This window comes from Misgurnus anguillicaudatus, chromosome 7, assembly GCF_027580225.2.
Source record: "Misgurnus anguillicaudatus chromosome 7, ASM2758022v2, whole genome shotgun sequence".
NCBI lineage: Eukaryota > Metazoa > Chordata > Actinopteri > Cypriniformes > Cobitidae > Misgurnus > Misgurnus anguillicaudatus.
The window spans coordinates 35,386,866-35,403,230 of NC_073343.2; the positions used below are offsets into that span (position 1 = coordinate 35,386,866).

Below are 16,365 nucleotides of genomic sequence, written 5' to 3' on the forward strand. Positions count from 1 at the left end.
TCTCAACCTACAGTTAAACCTCATCTTCAGATGAACTCAACTGTAATGAATGTTAAGAGAGAGAGAGAGATGATTTTGTGTCTCAGATTAATAGATACCACAATTTGATCTACAGTTGTTCATAATCAGTGAGTGACGTGTTGGCATTCTTCTATGATTTATGTAAGGAATTGACAACAGGCAGTTTGCACACCCAATGTGGCAATAAAGCGGAGTGCATTATTTTAAAATAATTCAAAGGACTGGAGTCAATTATTCCTCTTATACCACGGTTACCAGACATTGCTCTGGTGGTTATTTTTAACACATGACAAGATAGGTGTGCGATTATCGACAAATAATCCATACCCATAGAACATTTCTCAACCAATCAGAATACAGAATTCAACAGACCCGTCAATTAAATTACACAGCTTATATGTGCATATTTGAACCTTAACATTATGTCCTAATCAGTGTTGTAAGTAATTAGTTACTGTAATTTACTTACTTTTTCCTTGAAAAAGTGAAGTAAGGGATTCCTCAGTCATTTAATGACAATAAATCTGTAGATCAATGATATAATACAATAGTGGCTGTTTTATGTATCTTTCTCACTTTAAATAGTTTGGTGAGTTAATAAGAATAATGGGAACACACTTGTGTAGTTTACAATCCTCACTATTAACTGGTTGGTAATTAGCATTAATATTACTTAGATATTGTCCGTTTATTAATACTTATAAAGCACATATTAATGCTTTATTCTGCAAAACCTTACTCTACATCTGTACCAATAATTAAACCTAACCACTACTTTACTAAGTATTAATAAGCAGTAATTAGGAGTATATTGAGGCAAAAGTAGTTAAAAGTGAGAATTGGACCTTAAAAAACATGAAAAAAATAATTGATGTACTTTTAAATCAAGCTGTTTCAAGCCTACCTTTGTATTATTTACTAAATAGGATTTTACTAATAAGTAATTCAATACTTTTTGAAGAGAGTCATTAGTACAGTAATGTAATTACATGATTGAAGATGTCATTAGTAACTAGTAATTCATTACTTACTTTGTGTAACTTACCCAACACTGGTCCTAATACACTGGATCAATTTATAACATTAAAGATCTGCTGAATGCCTAAAACAAGGGAGTGGTTTTCCGGACAGGGATTATCTTAAGCCAGGACTAGGCATTACTAAAAACATTACCTGTGTGCATTTTGAGGCAAAACAAAGATTACTGATGTATTTTAAGATATGTCAGTGCAGGTTGTTTTCAGTTTGGACAGCTCTTACATTTTTTTTAAGTCTAGGACTGGTCTAATCCCTGTCTGGAAAACCACTCCAAGATCATATAAAAAAGTTAATTTATAGATTTTTACTAATAGAAGTCAATTCATTGTTAGTGACGACGACAAAAAACATTTGTGAATAACGGCATTAGATTGAATAAACTCTGTGATGTTTTGTGGTAACTGTCCAGAAATCAGTAGAAAAACTCTTCTCTCGTGTCTGATTAATCTGGGCCATTCCTGAAGATGTCTCTTGTATTTCAAGTTTATTTTTAAGTACTTTATGAACACAGACGTGTGTGAACACAGATGTGTTGAGAGGTTGAAGACATCAGACAAGGTTTCTTCTTGTGTGGTTGAGTTTAACACGCACACGAGTTTCAGGAGAACATTACAGTCGATCGTATCTTCAGCTAAACGTCAGGATGTGGTGACAGAACTAATAGTTTGGTCATATACTAAAGATGGTTTTGTGGTCACTTGGTTTGTTATTCTCACGATTTAAATGATTACAAACCAAATAGGATGAGATGATTAGTTGATAAGTGGTTATATTTAATCTGTATATAGGACATATACTAGCAATCTAGCAATTTTGGGCCCTATGAAAGAATAAAGAGGTTGGGCTCTCTACCACACCCATGATGTTACTACTAATAAAAGTGATATCTGAGGGCCCTTAATAGTGCATAGGCCCTTAACACCCCCTCCTCCCGATGACGTCCCTGGCTGCGCCACATCATGGGTTTTAGGTATGTCGGGTTACTTTGTCATTGCTGATGGAAATAGTGGAAAGTTTAAACAAATTTGCTCTGTCAAGATCTTGAAAGATTCCCATTTGGTCTCTTTATCAGTACAACCAACTCAACAACTCATCCAGCTTCAAATTCTAAGTCGTCTATCAGCTCCGCTCGTCTTATTCAAATGAACCGGACACTGAGAAGTTCAACTAATGGGGTTGGTTTCCCAGACAGGTATTAGACTAATCCTAGACTAAAATAAATGTAAAAGCTGTCCAAACTTGCACTGACATATCTTAAAATACCCAAGTGCCTTTGTTTTTTCCTCAAAATGCACACAAGTAATGTTTTTAGTAAGGCATGTTTGTTAAAACTAGTTATATTCCTAATTAAACTAAGGCCTAGTCCTGGTTTAAGAAACCACCCAATGGTGTCTAAATGTGATGGTCTTACAGTATATACTCTTCAGTATATACTCTTCAGTTCTGTTCATCTTCAATTTAAAACCACAGACAGAATCAACAACAGCTCAGCAGCAGCCTGTGCAATAAATGAGTACAAATGAATGATTTTAATAATTGCAGTCACATTTAAACATAAACAATGTTAAAAAATAAAACTCAGTTTGGAACACATTTGGTTTCAGTAATATTGCAGTAAAATGAAGTTTTAATGCCCTTAAATGAAAGACTGATAAACTCTCAGCATCTTCATGCATGAATCATTACTGCCGTTCCCTTCATTTCACTGCATTGTGCTGTTTATACCAGCAGATGGAGGTCAAGTACAACAATAAGAGATTCTCTTACATCTGATGAGCTTTACGAATAGAAATGACAAACTGAAACAGACTTTAAAGTTTCAGCCTTGTTTCCTTTAAACAGCCAACACTTGCTGTGGTGTTTTGTTTATCTTAAGGGTCACACTAAGTTTGTTGGTTTATTTGTTCTATTGCTATATATTCATATCAGGAACTGGTTAACCCAAACACTATTTGATCCACACACAAGTTGGCTTTCCCAATTCACCTAACCTGCATGTTTTTTGGCCTGTAGGAGATAACCGGAATAAACACTAACACGGGGACTCCACACAGAAAGGCCACCTGACCTAGCCGCGGCTCAAACTGAGGACTTTCTTGCTGTGAGGCAACAGTGCTTCACACTGAGCCACACTTGGTCACACTTAATTACATATAAAGATTTAGTCATCTGGAGAAGCTGAAAAACAAGGAACTGTTAACATCTCATCAAACGCAGCAGGATTCAGTGTTTCCAAACATCTACACATTCATCTGTGTGCTCATGTCTTTTGGCTAATGTGATCTCACCCACAGTTTACCATCTTTACATTCATGCCACAGAATTCTGCTTTAATCAAATCAGCACAGAAAACCTGAGACAAGTTCACAGGGCAGCTGTCCGAATCTCAACAGGTGAAAAATAAATCTCACAGTCAAAGGTTTTCTTTAAGTGTGAAAAGTGTTTGAATCCACAAAGAGAGAGAGAGAGAGATGAAAACATTCAGAAGGCACCGCCGGTGGTTTAACCGCTGAGTCTACGCCAAGGGACGGAGTTAAAGAACGGATGACATTTAATGTCCATCACACCTCCTCCTCCAGAGCCCAGACGATAACACGCATCAAACTGCAGCAACTACAAAAGACAAAAAAACATCCGGAACATCAATTCAGTCACACCACATCACTGCGAAATCATCATTAATCATACTGTCAGGATCCTGCCCAAGATTCTTGTTATATATTTATGTCTTGTCATGGTGGCAGGGTTCTGACAGTCCCATGTTCTATGTGAAGGCTCATGCCCTTGTGAATTGGGTCAATGTCTCATCTCTTGTCTCCGCCCCCTTCTTCTCCCAGTTCATCATTTAATCATGAGTTCATTACCCTCACCTGATTTACTCTTGTTATCCTGTTTAGTCTTTCCTATTTACTGCCCTTTTGTTCTTAGTCCTGTGCATGTTCGTTTTGTATTTGTCTTGAAATGTCAAGAAGTCTAGTCCAGTTATCTGCCTAGCTGTTTGTGAAGTTTAATATTAAGTCTTAGTTTATGTATCTTGTTGATGTGTTTTGCCCCCACGTGGGCGATTGTTTTGTCTAGTGTATGTAATAAAGCGTTCACTGTTAACTCTCCGACATTGTCTCACTTCGGTTCTCTCCAGTATTCCTGACACATACACACTATATATACAATATATATTCAAAGTTTTGAAACACTCACTTGTTCTTTATTTATAGATTTTACAGAAAAATAATAGTCATGGAAACTGTGGCATACCACAAATGTAACTGTGAGATGATGTTGGTGACTAAAAGCCTACAAAATAAATCAAAACTCTGTTATATTTAATCATCTGAAGTGCGGTCATCCTTTGTCTAGTACTGTACTCGTGTCATTTGATCAAAAAGCTTCTTGAAGTTTCACCTTGGGATGATTTTTAAAGAATATTTCAGATAGGAGTTCACATTTAATCTGAGCTCTTATTGGCTGCCTCTTCCTTTAATTTTCAGTCTAAGTCATCTATTTCAATTTTATTTGACTAATAACAGAAATTAATCTCTTTGGCACACAGCTATATTTATGTCTACAAACGTAATTTCAAGCATTTAATTACACACCTTCAGATGAACATCATAGTTCACATTTCAGTCAAGTGTTTAAAAAGATGTATATATTTATATATATGCCATGAAAACAAATGTAATCTAATACAAACCTCAGTGAGAAGAGACGCAGCCGCAGTGCTCAGGGTGTCAGGGATGTAAAGAGGAGTGTGAGGATGAATACCTGACGGATGACAGCGCCACAGAGCCTACACAAACACAAACACACACTCATTTACTTTTATACACAGCAAAACATTAACAGAGAGATTGTGCTTTGTTGTTCATTCTCATCTCAGTGTAAATGAGAGATTAAAGAAGTTTACTCACCAATCCACTAAGAAGTTCATACAGTACAGCTCCAAAACTCCACCAATCACACGCCTCCGTGATTTTAGACACGCCTCCAATTTCTATTGCAAACAATTAAAAACAATACATTTGTTCTCATTTTGTAGCGTGTTATATTATAAATGCATGTCATGTGTTATATGTGAATATGAAATGCTTTGACCTGGAGCACAGTACATCTGATCCACTGCTGTCGGGCAAATTTCAGTCTGAACCTCCGTCCACTGACCAAAGTATGTCAGACACGCCTCACCTAAAAGAGCAAGATTCACATCAATCTACAATACTCAAACTTACTCAAATACTACATCACTCATATATGATGTTGGGCAGAATGATGCTCGTTTCTTCTGTACAACGAAAGCAGACGGTGATTTATATTGTCAAGATTAAAAAATATGAGCGCTATAAAACTAATCAAAGTCATCTATACTGTACTACTGTATGTGTGGGATTTATTGAAATCCCCGCGGATTGACTATAGAAATATCGTAAAGGTGCTGCTGTCGAATATAAAACTGTATTTATTGTAGTCATAGATGATTAATAAGAGTTGTGTACATGGTAAAGTACACGATTGTTTCCTCCATCTTATGTAAACCTCATGCATGTAAAAGAGCACTGGAAAGCAGACCAATCTCAACATAACACCAACTGTGACGTACACACAAACACTGAATTAAGTACAATGTTGTTACAATGATAAAAATGATCAAAACAAATATGATTTTTTTCTTTGTGCTGGTGGAAAATGATGACAATCGCTTTCATTAAATAAGAAAGAGGAACTCTGGAGGACATTCTGTTTATAGAAAGAAAGAAACTCCTGTATGGTCAGAATCATCATCTGTCAGAGATTCAATAACACATGACTGAAACTACAGCTACAAACCTCTATCACAAATACACTTTTAATGTCAACCAACAGAGATTCATGTTTGTATATTGGCCATTCAAATGAGTGGACTAAACTCCCTACAGCCTTCATGTAAGAAATGAAATATTGTGCCTGTTATAATGCTTGGCAATGTATAGTAGATATATATGAAGAGTTGTACCGTTGTCACGCAGGAGAATGTTTCGTGGGTTCAGGTCCTGACAGATGATTCCCTGTTCATGAAGACTCTCCAAAGCCAAAAGAATCTGAGCTCCCCACAATCGAACCTTTTCTTCTGGAAGACCACATCCATCTCGCTTTGATTCGGCACTGAAGTTTCTGCTCAAACCGTCCACAACATCTCTATCAGGACTCATCTCAGTCAAAAGAGATTCTGGTGATTTATATGCCAGGTTCATCTTTGTGATATCTAAAGAGATTCCTTCATGCTTTGGAGAATTAACGACACTTAATTCAGCCACAAACTGTGAAGCGTGTCCGTTTCCACAAGGTGTAGTGTGATGGACAGATCGCTCGTGGCTTTGTGAAGGTAAATGGGAAGCGTTGGGAACGATCCTCACTCTCTGTGGAAGAACATCAACGGTGCTGCAGAGCGTCACTTGTGCGCCTTCACCAAATAAAGAAGCCGGAGTGATCCGAGCTGCCACGTCAATTCCCAAAACAGACCCTGAAACCGTGAAGTTCCTCAGATCCTGAGCCGGTTCCAAATCGTTCCACGCTCCGTTCAGATCTATGCTAGAGTCCATCCGCTCAATGCGGACGTCGTTTCCTAAAAGGTCAGAAGTGACATCGAGTGGATCCCGAGTATCCACGATCACACAGGGATGAACGGGAAGAGGAAGGTTATCCTGAGTTAAAGACGTTGCACGCTGACCGACAGAGACGAGAGGTTCTTGTGTCCTCAACGCATACAAACACTGAGAAACTTTACTGTAGGAATGAAGACATTGATGATTCAGGCTGTTCTCCTTCAGGTCATCCTTCTGGCTGAGGTTAGGAAGCGTGTAGCTGTTCTTCATGTGAATCTTGTGTTGGTTGGAATTAAAGCAGTCTGGATTCTCTGTGACAGCTTTTATTCTGACCTTATGTAGTCTGGTAAAGAGTCTTCCACCTGCACAGAGAGAGAGAGAGAAAGTGACATCACAGACTCAAAAACACGACATTAAATATAAATAATCACAGTATTATCATATCATGATGTCATCCCACAATTCATCACATCTGAAAGCTTTAGACAGATCCTAAAGTAGTAATAAATCATTCATAAGCAGTTCCTATAGAGTATTGCAGTGACCTCTGTCTGTAAGACACATAATAAGAAAAATATTTAATTCAAAAGGATTTCTACAGCACGTTTCATAATATGCATTGCTGCAAAACCACATAACGCAAAGGAAACATAAACTCCTTTTCACACAGTCTGTTGATCCCAGAAAATTAAACTAAAATTGCTAGCATGCCTTCTGTGTGAATGCAAACACATCCTGGAATTGTTATCTTGGATCGCTTTCGTTAAGGGAACCTAATAATATCGCCGTAATATTTCAGGAATGTGTCCGGTGTAAAAAAATGTCAGGACGCGGTGTGTTGCATTGATGACGTGTGGATGTGTGGATGATATGTAAACGCATGCACAGATTCTGGAAAATCATTGGCAGTGTAAATGAACTAAAATCAAACATCCTCTGATAAATCCTGGATATTTTCATAATCTGTGTGTGAAAAGGGTTATGGAAAAAAACGCAGTCAGGTCATATAAATAATACAAATAAAATTCACATTTAATGGGTTAAATATTCAATGCACTGTATGCTGTAAAATTCCAGTTCAAATTGTTTTATTTTTTAATGTGAAGGAAAGATTTGAGCAGTGCTTTTCAAACTGGGCCCAGTTTTATGACATTTTATTAAAAACATTAATTTATCATAAATTCTGTGAAATTAAACCTTAGAAAAATAAGGCTACTAACCAACCACACTAAACTGTATAATTTCATGTTTTTTTTTAACTGAAATGTTCAGTTTTACAATGTTTTAGGTCATATATTTTCTTTGGGGGGCACGAATGGATGCACCATACACAAGGGGGCACATCTGACTCTAAATCTTGTGTGATGTTTCTATAATCTTCTGTGTTATAGTTTGTCCATAAAGAGTTTAAACATGAAATGATGGTCATCTTTTTTGTCATCATTGTCTTCTTTGTAGATCATGATGTGTAATGTGTCTGACTCACCTTGAACATGTTCTAGATGAAGAAACACAGAGTCTTCACTGATGTAATACTTGTGTAACTTCACCATGAACGGGACACCCTGAGGAATAATGGTTGATCTGTCACGACTCTCCCAGCTGGATTTGGCTAAACTCTGTGGAAAAATCAAAGTAAAATCCTTCATTTACTGTACCATCATCATGATGTTCTTCTGACCAGAGTATATCATACATTATACCACGGGTCTGTTGAATGCTTTATTCTGATTGGTTAAGAAATGTTCCACGGGTGTTGATTATTTTTCTGTAAAATGCACACCTGACCTTGTTCTTAAAAAATATCTTAAAATAACCACCAGATCAATGTCTGTAGTAATCATGGTATAATTGACTACATTCCTTTGAATTATTTGAAAATAACGCACTCCGCTACACGTCGTTTTCCATTACCACCTTGGGTGTCTATTTTTTACGAATAATTCAACGGCATGTCGGCAATTATTCCTTACGTACACTACATGAGACTTTGAATCAGTGTAAATTAAAGACACTACAACTTTTTACTATGATATATACATTGTGTAATGTTCATGTACATGTTTTTATTGTTACAGATCTGAAATAATCAATCTGAGAACGTCAGAAGATCTGAGAAAGACTGAAGCTTCAGTACCTTCACGATGAACGTCTCTCTGCTTATCAAACTTTCAACCATCAGCACCTGACACAGAAAGACACAGATGTTTGACTGTTTCATGTTTCACTTCTGTATTTCTGAAGAAGAGCGTTCAGCTGCTGAGACACTGAAGAGTGATGTCGTCCATACATCAGATATATTTTATACTCACTTTATCAATGACACCGATTACTCTACACATGGCCAGATTCTCCACCGGTGAACTCAGATGTCTGATGGATCTGAACCTTAAACTGCTGTAACCCTGAAACAACAAAACAAACCTCGATAATTCACAGAACAAACAGACAAAAGTAATAGAAGAATCTGATGATTTTGTGTGTTAGTACAAACTGAATATCCCAAATATTCATCAAATGAACCACACATCATATAAACACAGATGTCATTGTGAACACTGTACTCACTCCTAAGTGACTTGATCCCTTTGAGATGTTGTCCTGTAGGTAAGAGATGAAAATCTCCTCGGCTCTCTTCAGATATTGAGTCGTCTTACGCTTCACAGCCTCACGTCTCTCCTTGTTTGGATCCACTGGAGACATGAAAAACTCAGCTATGATTGACCGATCCCAGTTTAACAAGCATTGCTATCCATCATATCAGATAAGGTCTTATTTGTCTGGATAGTTTTAAGCCATAATACTTCATAAATACTGTACAATGTTATTGCTGGATCATTTATGCACTTGGTATTGTTTTCCTATATTATCACATACTGGATGTAATAATAAATATAAACATGAAATGACTTGATATTTTTAAGATATAAAGCACCTTGAACTCCATTCATCAGCAGATCGACTCCGTTCTTATAGTAGCTGAACGCCGCTTCATAATCTTCATTAACTTCTCTATCCAGAGCCATGCGGATCTGCTGAGCGGCGTCTAACAGATAATCTCGCATTGCCATATTTGTCTATCAGAATGATAAACGTCCACAGGAACCTGATCAAGGATCTGTAAATATATGTTAGTTTGCATTAAGTTCAGTTCCAAATAAAAAGAGAAGAAACTCAAATAAAATGATGTATATTTCATATGTCATGCATTTTATTGACTGGATTATTCAAAAAACTATAAAAAAGCAGATAAACTGTTAAGTGTCACCAACATCTCATATTTAAGAAGTTTCAAGCTGAACACAATTTAATGTGTACATTAACAATCATTATTAAGACAAACAGGCAAATAATAAACAAACTACAGTATACGCTCATCATCTATCCTTGAAGTCACCTTTGACCCTGAGTTATGTCACATGATGTCACATCCATGTCACTCAGTGTTTCCATCGAACCATCGTCTCTCATGGACTTGCAGTCTGAATGAAATCATCACAAGAAGAAAACCATGAAGATTATAATACAACACCACCAACACATCAGATCAATAAAGTGAGAACAAATAATGACAAAAATCTGCTCTTAACAGACCTGCTCAAGCTGTTTAGACACAAACTGTGATGAGGACTTTATATACATCACAAAAATAAAACATTGAACAAAACCTTCTCACGCTGTTTAAGGACATTACATATATTATAAGTAACAACAACAAAAATCAAAGAACCTTTAATAGTGTAAACTGTGTTTACCACAGTAATCATTTGTAAGGTCTCGGTAGTTAAGTGTATGTGAATCAGAAAACACACAATGTTGCTGAACCAAAACATAAAGAATGAAATTAGTTCAATAAATGAATTAAAGAAGCGTCGTGAGGGCGCGTTGCGGTGTCGCTCTTGACGTCACGCCGCAGAATCGCGAGCATTTCCTCAGCGGCTCAGCCCATATAGTAATGATGATGACATTATGCGCATTCATATACACAAACAACACAAGACAAACAAACACAACTTCTGACAAAAACAAACCTTGTGCGAGCGTCGCGTCGCGTCCTCCGCAGCATCAGCACCAGGCGCTTGTCTTCCTGCAAAGCGTCCTGACACGAGACCAGAAGCGCTCCTATTGGTTGATCATTATGCCACGCGGCGACGTCACAACACCGCACGCGCACTGTCCCATTTCTATTTTCATATTTAAAAAAAAAAAAAATCTATTTTCATATTCTTGGGTTTGAATAAACTGCAATAATATAAATATAACCAAGACTATTTCATTTAAAGTTTAAGTATTTTATTTCTTGCGGATTAAATATTTTATATAACCTTGCTTAATTAATAGTTTTTTTATTACAGAATTATTGGTAGCATATCTGACAGAGGAAAAATAAAATTTAAATACTCGTTATGTGATATAACAATTAAAAGACAATCATTTCTATTTTGTGATGTTGAATCAATTTTATAATCATAATGTGAATAATATTGCAGAAGTACTAGTTGATTCTGATTGGTCAGTCGTGTTATTCTGATGTTATACCCTGATAACAACCTCTAAAACTATTAACTAAGAGTCATATCCATCACTACTACTAACATGTTTAATGTACTATTTTGACTCTTTTCTCATGTCAACTTTGAATTTTTTAACTTATATTTAGTGGCCAATGATTCACTCATGTGGCAAGTATAAGTATAGGATAATGTTCATCCCATATGACACACAAATATGTTTATATATATATATATATATATATATATATATATATATATATATATATATATATATATATATATATATATATATATATATATATATATATACCAAAAATGGCCAAAATATATTTTATAAATATGTTATTTTAAAAATATTTTTCACCAATATAATTTTTGGCCAATTTTTATAAAACAAGGAAATAATGTTCATGTCACATTGGAACAAAAACGATGTTTATGTTACAAACCTGTAAACATAACAGGTTTTAAAAGGTTAACATTAAATATATTTTTAACTTCACAAAAGTGTGTGCGTGTGTGTGTTTGCTCTTTAATACATTTTGAAATATATTTAGTTGTAACCTTCATATCAACATATATTTCCAAATTCAAAAATGTATTTAGCATATATTTAAAACATATTTTTGGCCAGAGAAATAGATTTTTGCCGTATGGGATGCATTGGGTTGTTATTATCACAGAATAAACCCAGACAGGCTGATCAGGACTCTGATGCAAAACATAAGTGTATACATATAAGACATGAATGAGAAGTGAAAGAGATCTGACAATATTGTGATGCTTGTGTAGAGTTTATTACAGTTCATTTCATATATTAATTTAATCAGATGAAAATATTGCTGAAGCAGGAGATTCACTAAGCATCCCTGAACTTCACATTATAATACACATAGTAACCATTGTTGTACATGTAAAGTTTCTGATCTGCAGGATTGTAGTCTAGATACACATAAAAATCCTGAAACTTCTCAAACTGAATGCTGACATAAGTCTCTTTATCAGTGTTTGTGTCGTATGTATAAAATATCTCATCTGTCAGAGTATCTACGGATCGAGTTGCATACAGTACACCACAGATCATGAATGCATTTGTGACCGACTGTTTAAAAACACTCGTCTTCCAAACCTTTTGTAGTTCAAGTGAGTTTTCGTCAATCTTTCCCAACACCAGTTTACCATTGGAAGCCTCTGTAGCGTAAGTGACCCACAGTCCGGTCTCATCGGCCGCAAAGTCCAGATTCTGGTTTGGAGAGTAGTGATAGGAGAATCTGGTGGTGGCTTCCGGAAGGACTTTGGTCTCGACCGTGGCGCTGGTCAGGTTAAACTTTGCCATTCTGAACGGGTTATTGTATTGGTAGTAAACAGCATTGGAGCGCACGATGTAATTATTACCACTGCCTCTCCAGTCATATTTATTATAAACGTAAAGTTGATTTGTTTGAAAGGCTTGTCTGATGATGAGTTTATAATAGTCAGAGTAAAGTGTGACTGTAGTGAACAGCGTGTCAGCAGCACCAGCGTACCAGTACATATTCTCTGAACCTGACACTGGACTCGAGTCTTTACCCCAACCTCCGTACTTATAACCTGAATTCAGATTGGCATTCAGCTGACTGACGATTGGCTTTCCCATCCGGAGAATACCTCCGTGCTTACAGGAGCCTAAGAAATGACAATAATGTTTGCGTAAAATTTCATGATCACTTTCACAACAACTTCACATTTGTGATGGGTTCAAATCATCACCCACCTATCTGTGAATTGGAGACGTCCTCTCTATCATCCTGACATTTCTCCAGTTTCTTCTGAAGTTTGGCAAACTCAATGCGAATCACTTCCAGGTTGCTCTTGTCATAGCTTTCCAATTGGTCAACGATCAAACTCATATTACGAATCTGTAAAGAAACAAAAACTACATGTCAGTCAGTACAACATGAATACTATGATGAGATGTTTTGTGTAGAAGACACAGCTGTACCTCTGCATAGAGACTCTCAATGGCCGGTGAAGAGAAGTTCAGAGATAACTTCAGCTGTGTGACCAAAGCTTCAAAGTCTCTGAGCTCAATTCTTAGAAGTTCAAACTCCAGTTTGATGTATTTGTCAGGTCCACTTTCCAGAACCTCCAGACGAACAGTCAGGTTTGAGAGCTCGCTCAGAAGAACAGACAGCTGACCCTTCAGACTGATCACCTGAATATAAATAAAACATCAAACATATTACAATACACTGAATGATCAGCATCTTCAGTTTAGAGCAGTGAATCGCACATCTTTTCTGACCGAAAAAACTTTGGTTTGACCAAAGTTTTTTATTTGTTAATATCAAATAAGAAAAATTCTGTTGAAGATGTCAAAGAATGCATTGAAATTGTTCTCTGATAGAAGGTTTGTGTCTTTATTAAGTGCAAAAATGATCCAGAGTCAGTTTTTCATGTCCATTTACAAGCCTAGGATTTGTCTTTAGAATGAAATGGTCTATTATTATCTTATTTGAAAGGGTCATGAATAATAATGTTGAGCTCTGCTCTGATTGGCTGTTTCTCCTTCAGTAGCTCTGTGTGTGTGTAAACAGATCTTATGTTTGAGTCTGTATCAGATGAAGATTTTGAGGAATAATCAATTGTTTTGAGATTGTTAATGGACGTTTCTGAGTGATAAATGTGTGTTTTTTTTTTCAGTATGGACCTGCAAAATGTAACTGTAACATCAATAGTAGAACTTCAGACTAAACGTTAGCATATAGCATTAACTAGCATAAAGCATTTACTAGCATATAGCACTAACTCAGCAATCACATCTTTGTTTTTATCATTGTACAACATTGTAATTTAATGTTGAGGGAATACATCTGGACTGTAACGTCACAGTTGGTGTTATGTTATGATTGGTCTGTTTTCCAGCCGTCTTTTGCATACACAAGGTTTACATAAGGAGGAAATAATTGTGTTTGAGGCTCATGATATCTCATTACCATGCCCTGCTAAAAAAAACAATAGACACCATCACAGAAATTCTATTGGATTTATTGGTTTTAATGGGACTTTTATTGGTTGTATTGGAAACTATAATGGTCTCTATAGGTCTCTGTTGGTCTCTACTGGTATGTGTTGGGTTCTACTGGTGGGGCCATTAAATCCAAAACACACTACAAAAATGAATTTTGTAGTGGTTTAAATGGTAAAAACGAATGGTTCTTATTGGTATTTTAATGGAAACCATTAGAAATTTCTGTAATGGTTATATAGTTTTTTCAGCAGGTTGTACAGAGAGCTCTTATTATTCATCTATGCCTACATAAATACAGTTTTAAAGGGGCCATGGCATGAAAATCTGACTTTTTCCATGGTTAAGTGCGTCCTCAGTGCTTCTATCAACATAGAAAATGTGAAAAGATCAACCCAGTAACTTAGTTTTGGTAAACTATTCTCTACAAGCATATGAAAAAATAGGTCATTGAAATTTGGCTCTCCTTATGATGTCATAAGGAGCTCTTATTATAATAATATCGCCCCTTAATCTGCACTATCCAACTACGGCACTGTCATTTAGTGCAGAGAAAAGCACAATTGAGTTTTAATTGCAACAAACCACCATCATTGTGATCAGTGTTTGAATTTCATCAGCTCATTTGCATTTTAAAGGACACACCCAAAACGGTACATTTTTGCTCACACCTACAAAGTGGCAATTTAAACATGCTTTAATAAATTATTTATATGGTGTTTTGAGCTAAAACTTTACATATGTGCTCTGGGAACACCAAAGATTTATTTGACATCTTAAAAAAGTCTTGTGCCATTGCCCCTTTAAATTCTACTACACCAAACCATTTAAAACTGCATATGAGGAGCTTAACCGCTAAACCACTAAACGCCACCTCCCTAAAAAAATGAGTTAATGATATTCCATCAAATACTTTTGCTTCAAATCTGCTTAATCCCAGCCTCACGCCATTCAGAAATATTGGTTTGTTGGGAAGAATCATTTAAGAGTTTTATAAACAAAATGCTAATTTACAAGAAAACATATCAGACGCACTTTAGATGGTTTTGCATCTGAACACTTGATACAGTATGTTATTAATTAAAGCATGATGGCTTTATCTACAAAAAACATCAACAAAATAACATCTAAACATACAGTATATATACAGTGACTGCAACAACTATAAATATGAAACTGTTGAATTTCAGTGGAATTGTAAAAACCAAACACTGAATTATACATCAAACTTCTGCTGTGCACTACTTGTTTAGACTAATGTTAAACTAATGTTAACTATATTTATGTTTACTTTTGTGCTGTTTTGACCACATGATGTTCAGTGTAAACTCTGAAAAATTTTGAATCAGCTGTACCTTGTTGATCTGGAGCTTGACCTCTATAGAGAGATCATTTGATGATGTCTGCATGCTCTCCATACGGTCGACTGGGAATGAAGTATCCGGCAGGAAAACATTACAAACGCACTGTCCAAACTCTCCAACAGATCCTTCAACACTGCCTGAGCCCCAGTCCTCTAAAGACTGCAGGAGAAGATCAGAATCACTCTCAATATTTTATTCTTCATTTAATAGAAGTCATTTATGAAAACTCTTACCAGCCAGGCGTGAGCAGGACCGACCAGCAGCAGCAGCAGCAGCAGAAACATCATGATGAAGCCGTCTGTAATGTATGTGTCAGATATCAACACAACTGTGACTTTATATACAATAACTTATCAGAGTTCACATCAAACATATGGACTTTTCCCATCATCGTTGCGTGTTATTGTATAATAGATAAACAATGAATTGCCCACAGTTAATATTTACTTATGATGTCGTACATATTTTATTGGTGGGCTGAAGGAGATTGTGGATTATTGTAACTTAAAGGACCTGAGAAAAAAGCGTATTTATAAAACTTGGTCAATTTGTCTTGAAGCCTCTTTATAATAGTCATGTGACCTGTAGGTTGTAAAATTGGATCATAACGGTCAAGCCTCGGTCATATATGTGTCGGTCCGTCCCTCCATAAATGAGGATCAATAGTTTTAGTTGTCAGTTTAAAGCGTATTGCCTTCAGTTAGTGTGGATATAAAGATATCTTGTGTGTTTGATGAGTGTAACAGTTTATATCTCATATATTGGGCATGTTGACCCCCCCCCACACACACACACACACACACATACACACACTGCACTGTATGTCAGGTGTTTTCCTATAT

At 36.2% G+C, this 16,365-nt stretch overlaps 2 protein-coding genes across 2 annotated transcripts; both read right to left on the reverse strand.

Moving 5' to 3' along the window:
* Positions 1-2,569: 2,569 nt before the first annotated feature.
* On the reverse strand, positions 2,570-10,799 carry rps6kl1 (ribosomal protein S6 kinase-like 1). Its single transcript, XM_055172762.2, has 12 exons — positions 10,670-10,799; positions 10,036-10,120; positions 9,574-9,756; positions 9,207-9,331; positions 8,951-9,043; positions 8,776-8,823; positions 8,125-8,257; positions 6,050-7,000; positions 5,155-5,244; positions 4,971-5,053; positions 4,754-4,849; positions 2,570-3,672 (listed from the first exon to the last, which is right to left on the reverse strand). The coding sequence occupies exons 3-12, from the start codon at positions 9,707-9,709 to the stop codon at positions 3,562-3,564; spliced, it is 1,866 nt and encodes a 621-aa protein (XP_055028737.2). The 5' UTR covers positions 9,710-9,756; positions 10,036-10,120; positions 10,670-10,799; the 3' UTR covers positions 2,570-3,561.
* Positions 10,800-11,911: 1,112 nt separating this feature from the next.
* Positions 11,912-15,866, reverse strand: olfm4.2 (olfactomedin 4, tandem duplicate 2). Its single transcript, XM_055172765.2, has 5 exons — positions 15,757-15,866; positions 15,515-15,682; positions 13,134-13,346; positions 12,906-13,050; positions 11,912-12,817 (listed from the first exon to the last, which is right to left on the reverse strand). The coding sequence occupies exons 1-5, from the start codon at positions 15,808-15,810 to the stop codon at positions 12,012-12,014; spliced, it is 1,386 nt and encodes a 461-aa protein (XP_055028740.2). The 5' UTR covers positions 15,811-15,866; the 3' UTR covers positions 11,912-12,011.
* Positions 15,867-16,365: the final 499 nt, after the last annotated feature.

What these genes read in the sequence shown, in the direction of transcription:
- rps6kl1 (XM_055172762.2), bottom strand. Translation starts at nt 9,709, where the DNA reads ATGGCAATGCGAGATTATCTGTTAGACGCCGCTCAGCAGATCCGCATG. An exon ending in AGGGATCAAGTCACTTAGGA is followed by an intron (nt 9,044 to 9,206) that starts GTGAGTACAGTG and finishes TTGTTGTTTCAG; the next exon opens with GGTTACAGCAGTTTAAGGTT. An exon ending in TAATCGGTGTCATTGATAAA is followed by an intron (nt 8,824 to 8,950) that starts GTGAGTATAAAA and finishes TTTCTGTGTCAG; the next exon opens with GTGCTGATGGTTGAAAGTTT.
- olfm4.2 (XM_055172765.2), bottom strand. Translation starts at nt 15,810, where the DNA reads ATGATGTTTCTGCTGCTGCTGCTGCTGCTGGTCGGTCCTGCTCACGCC. An exon ending in TCAAGCTCCAGATCAACAAG is followed by an intron (nt 13,347 to 15,514) that starts GTACAGCTGATT and finishes ATTTATATTCAG; the next exon opens with GTGATCAGTCTGAAGGGTCA. An exon ending in CGTCTCCAATTCACAGATAG is followed by an intron (nt 12,818 to 12,905) that starts GTGGGTGATGAT and finishes GTCATTTCTTAG; the next exon opens with GCTCCTGTAAGCACGGAGGT.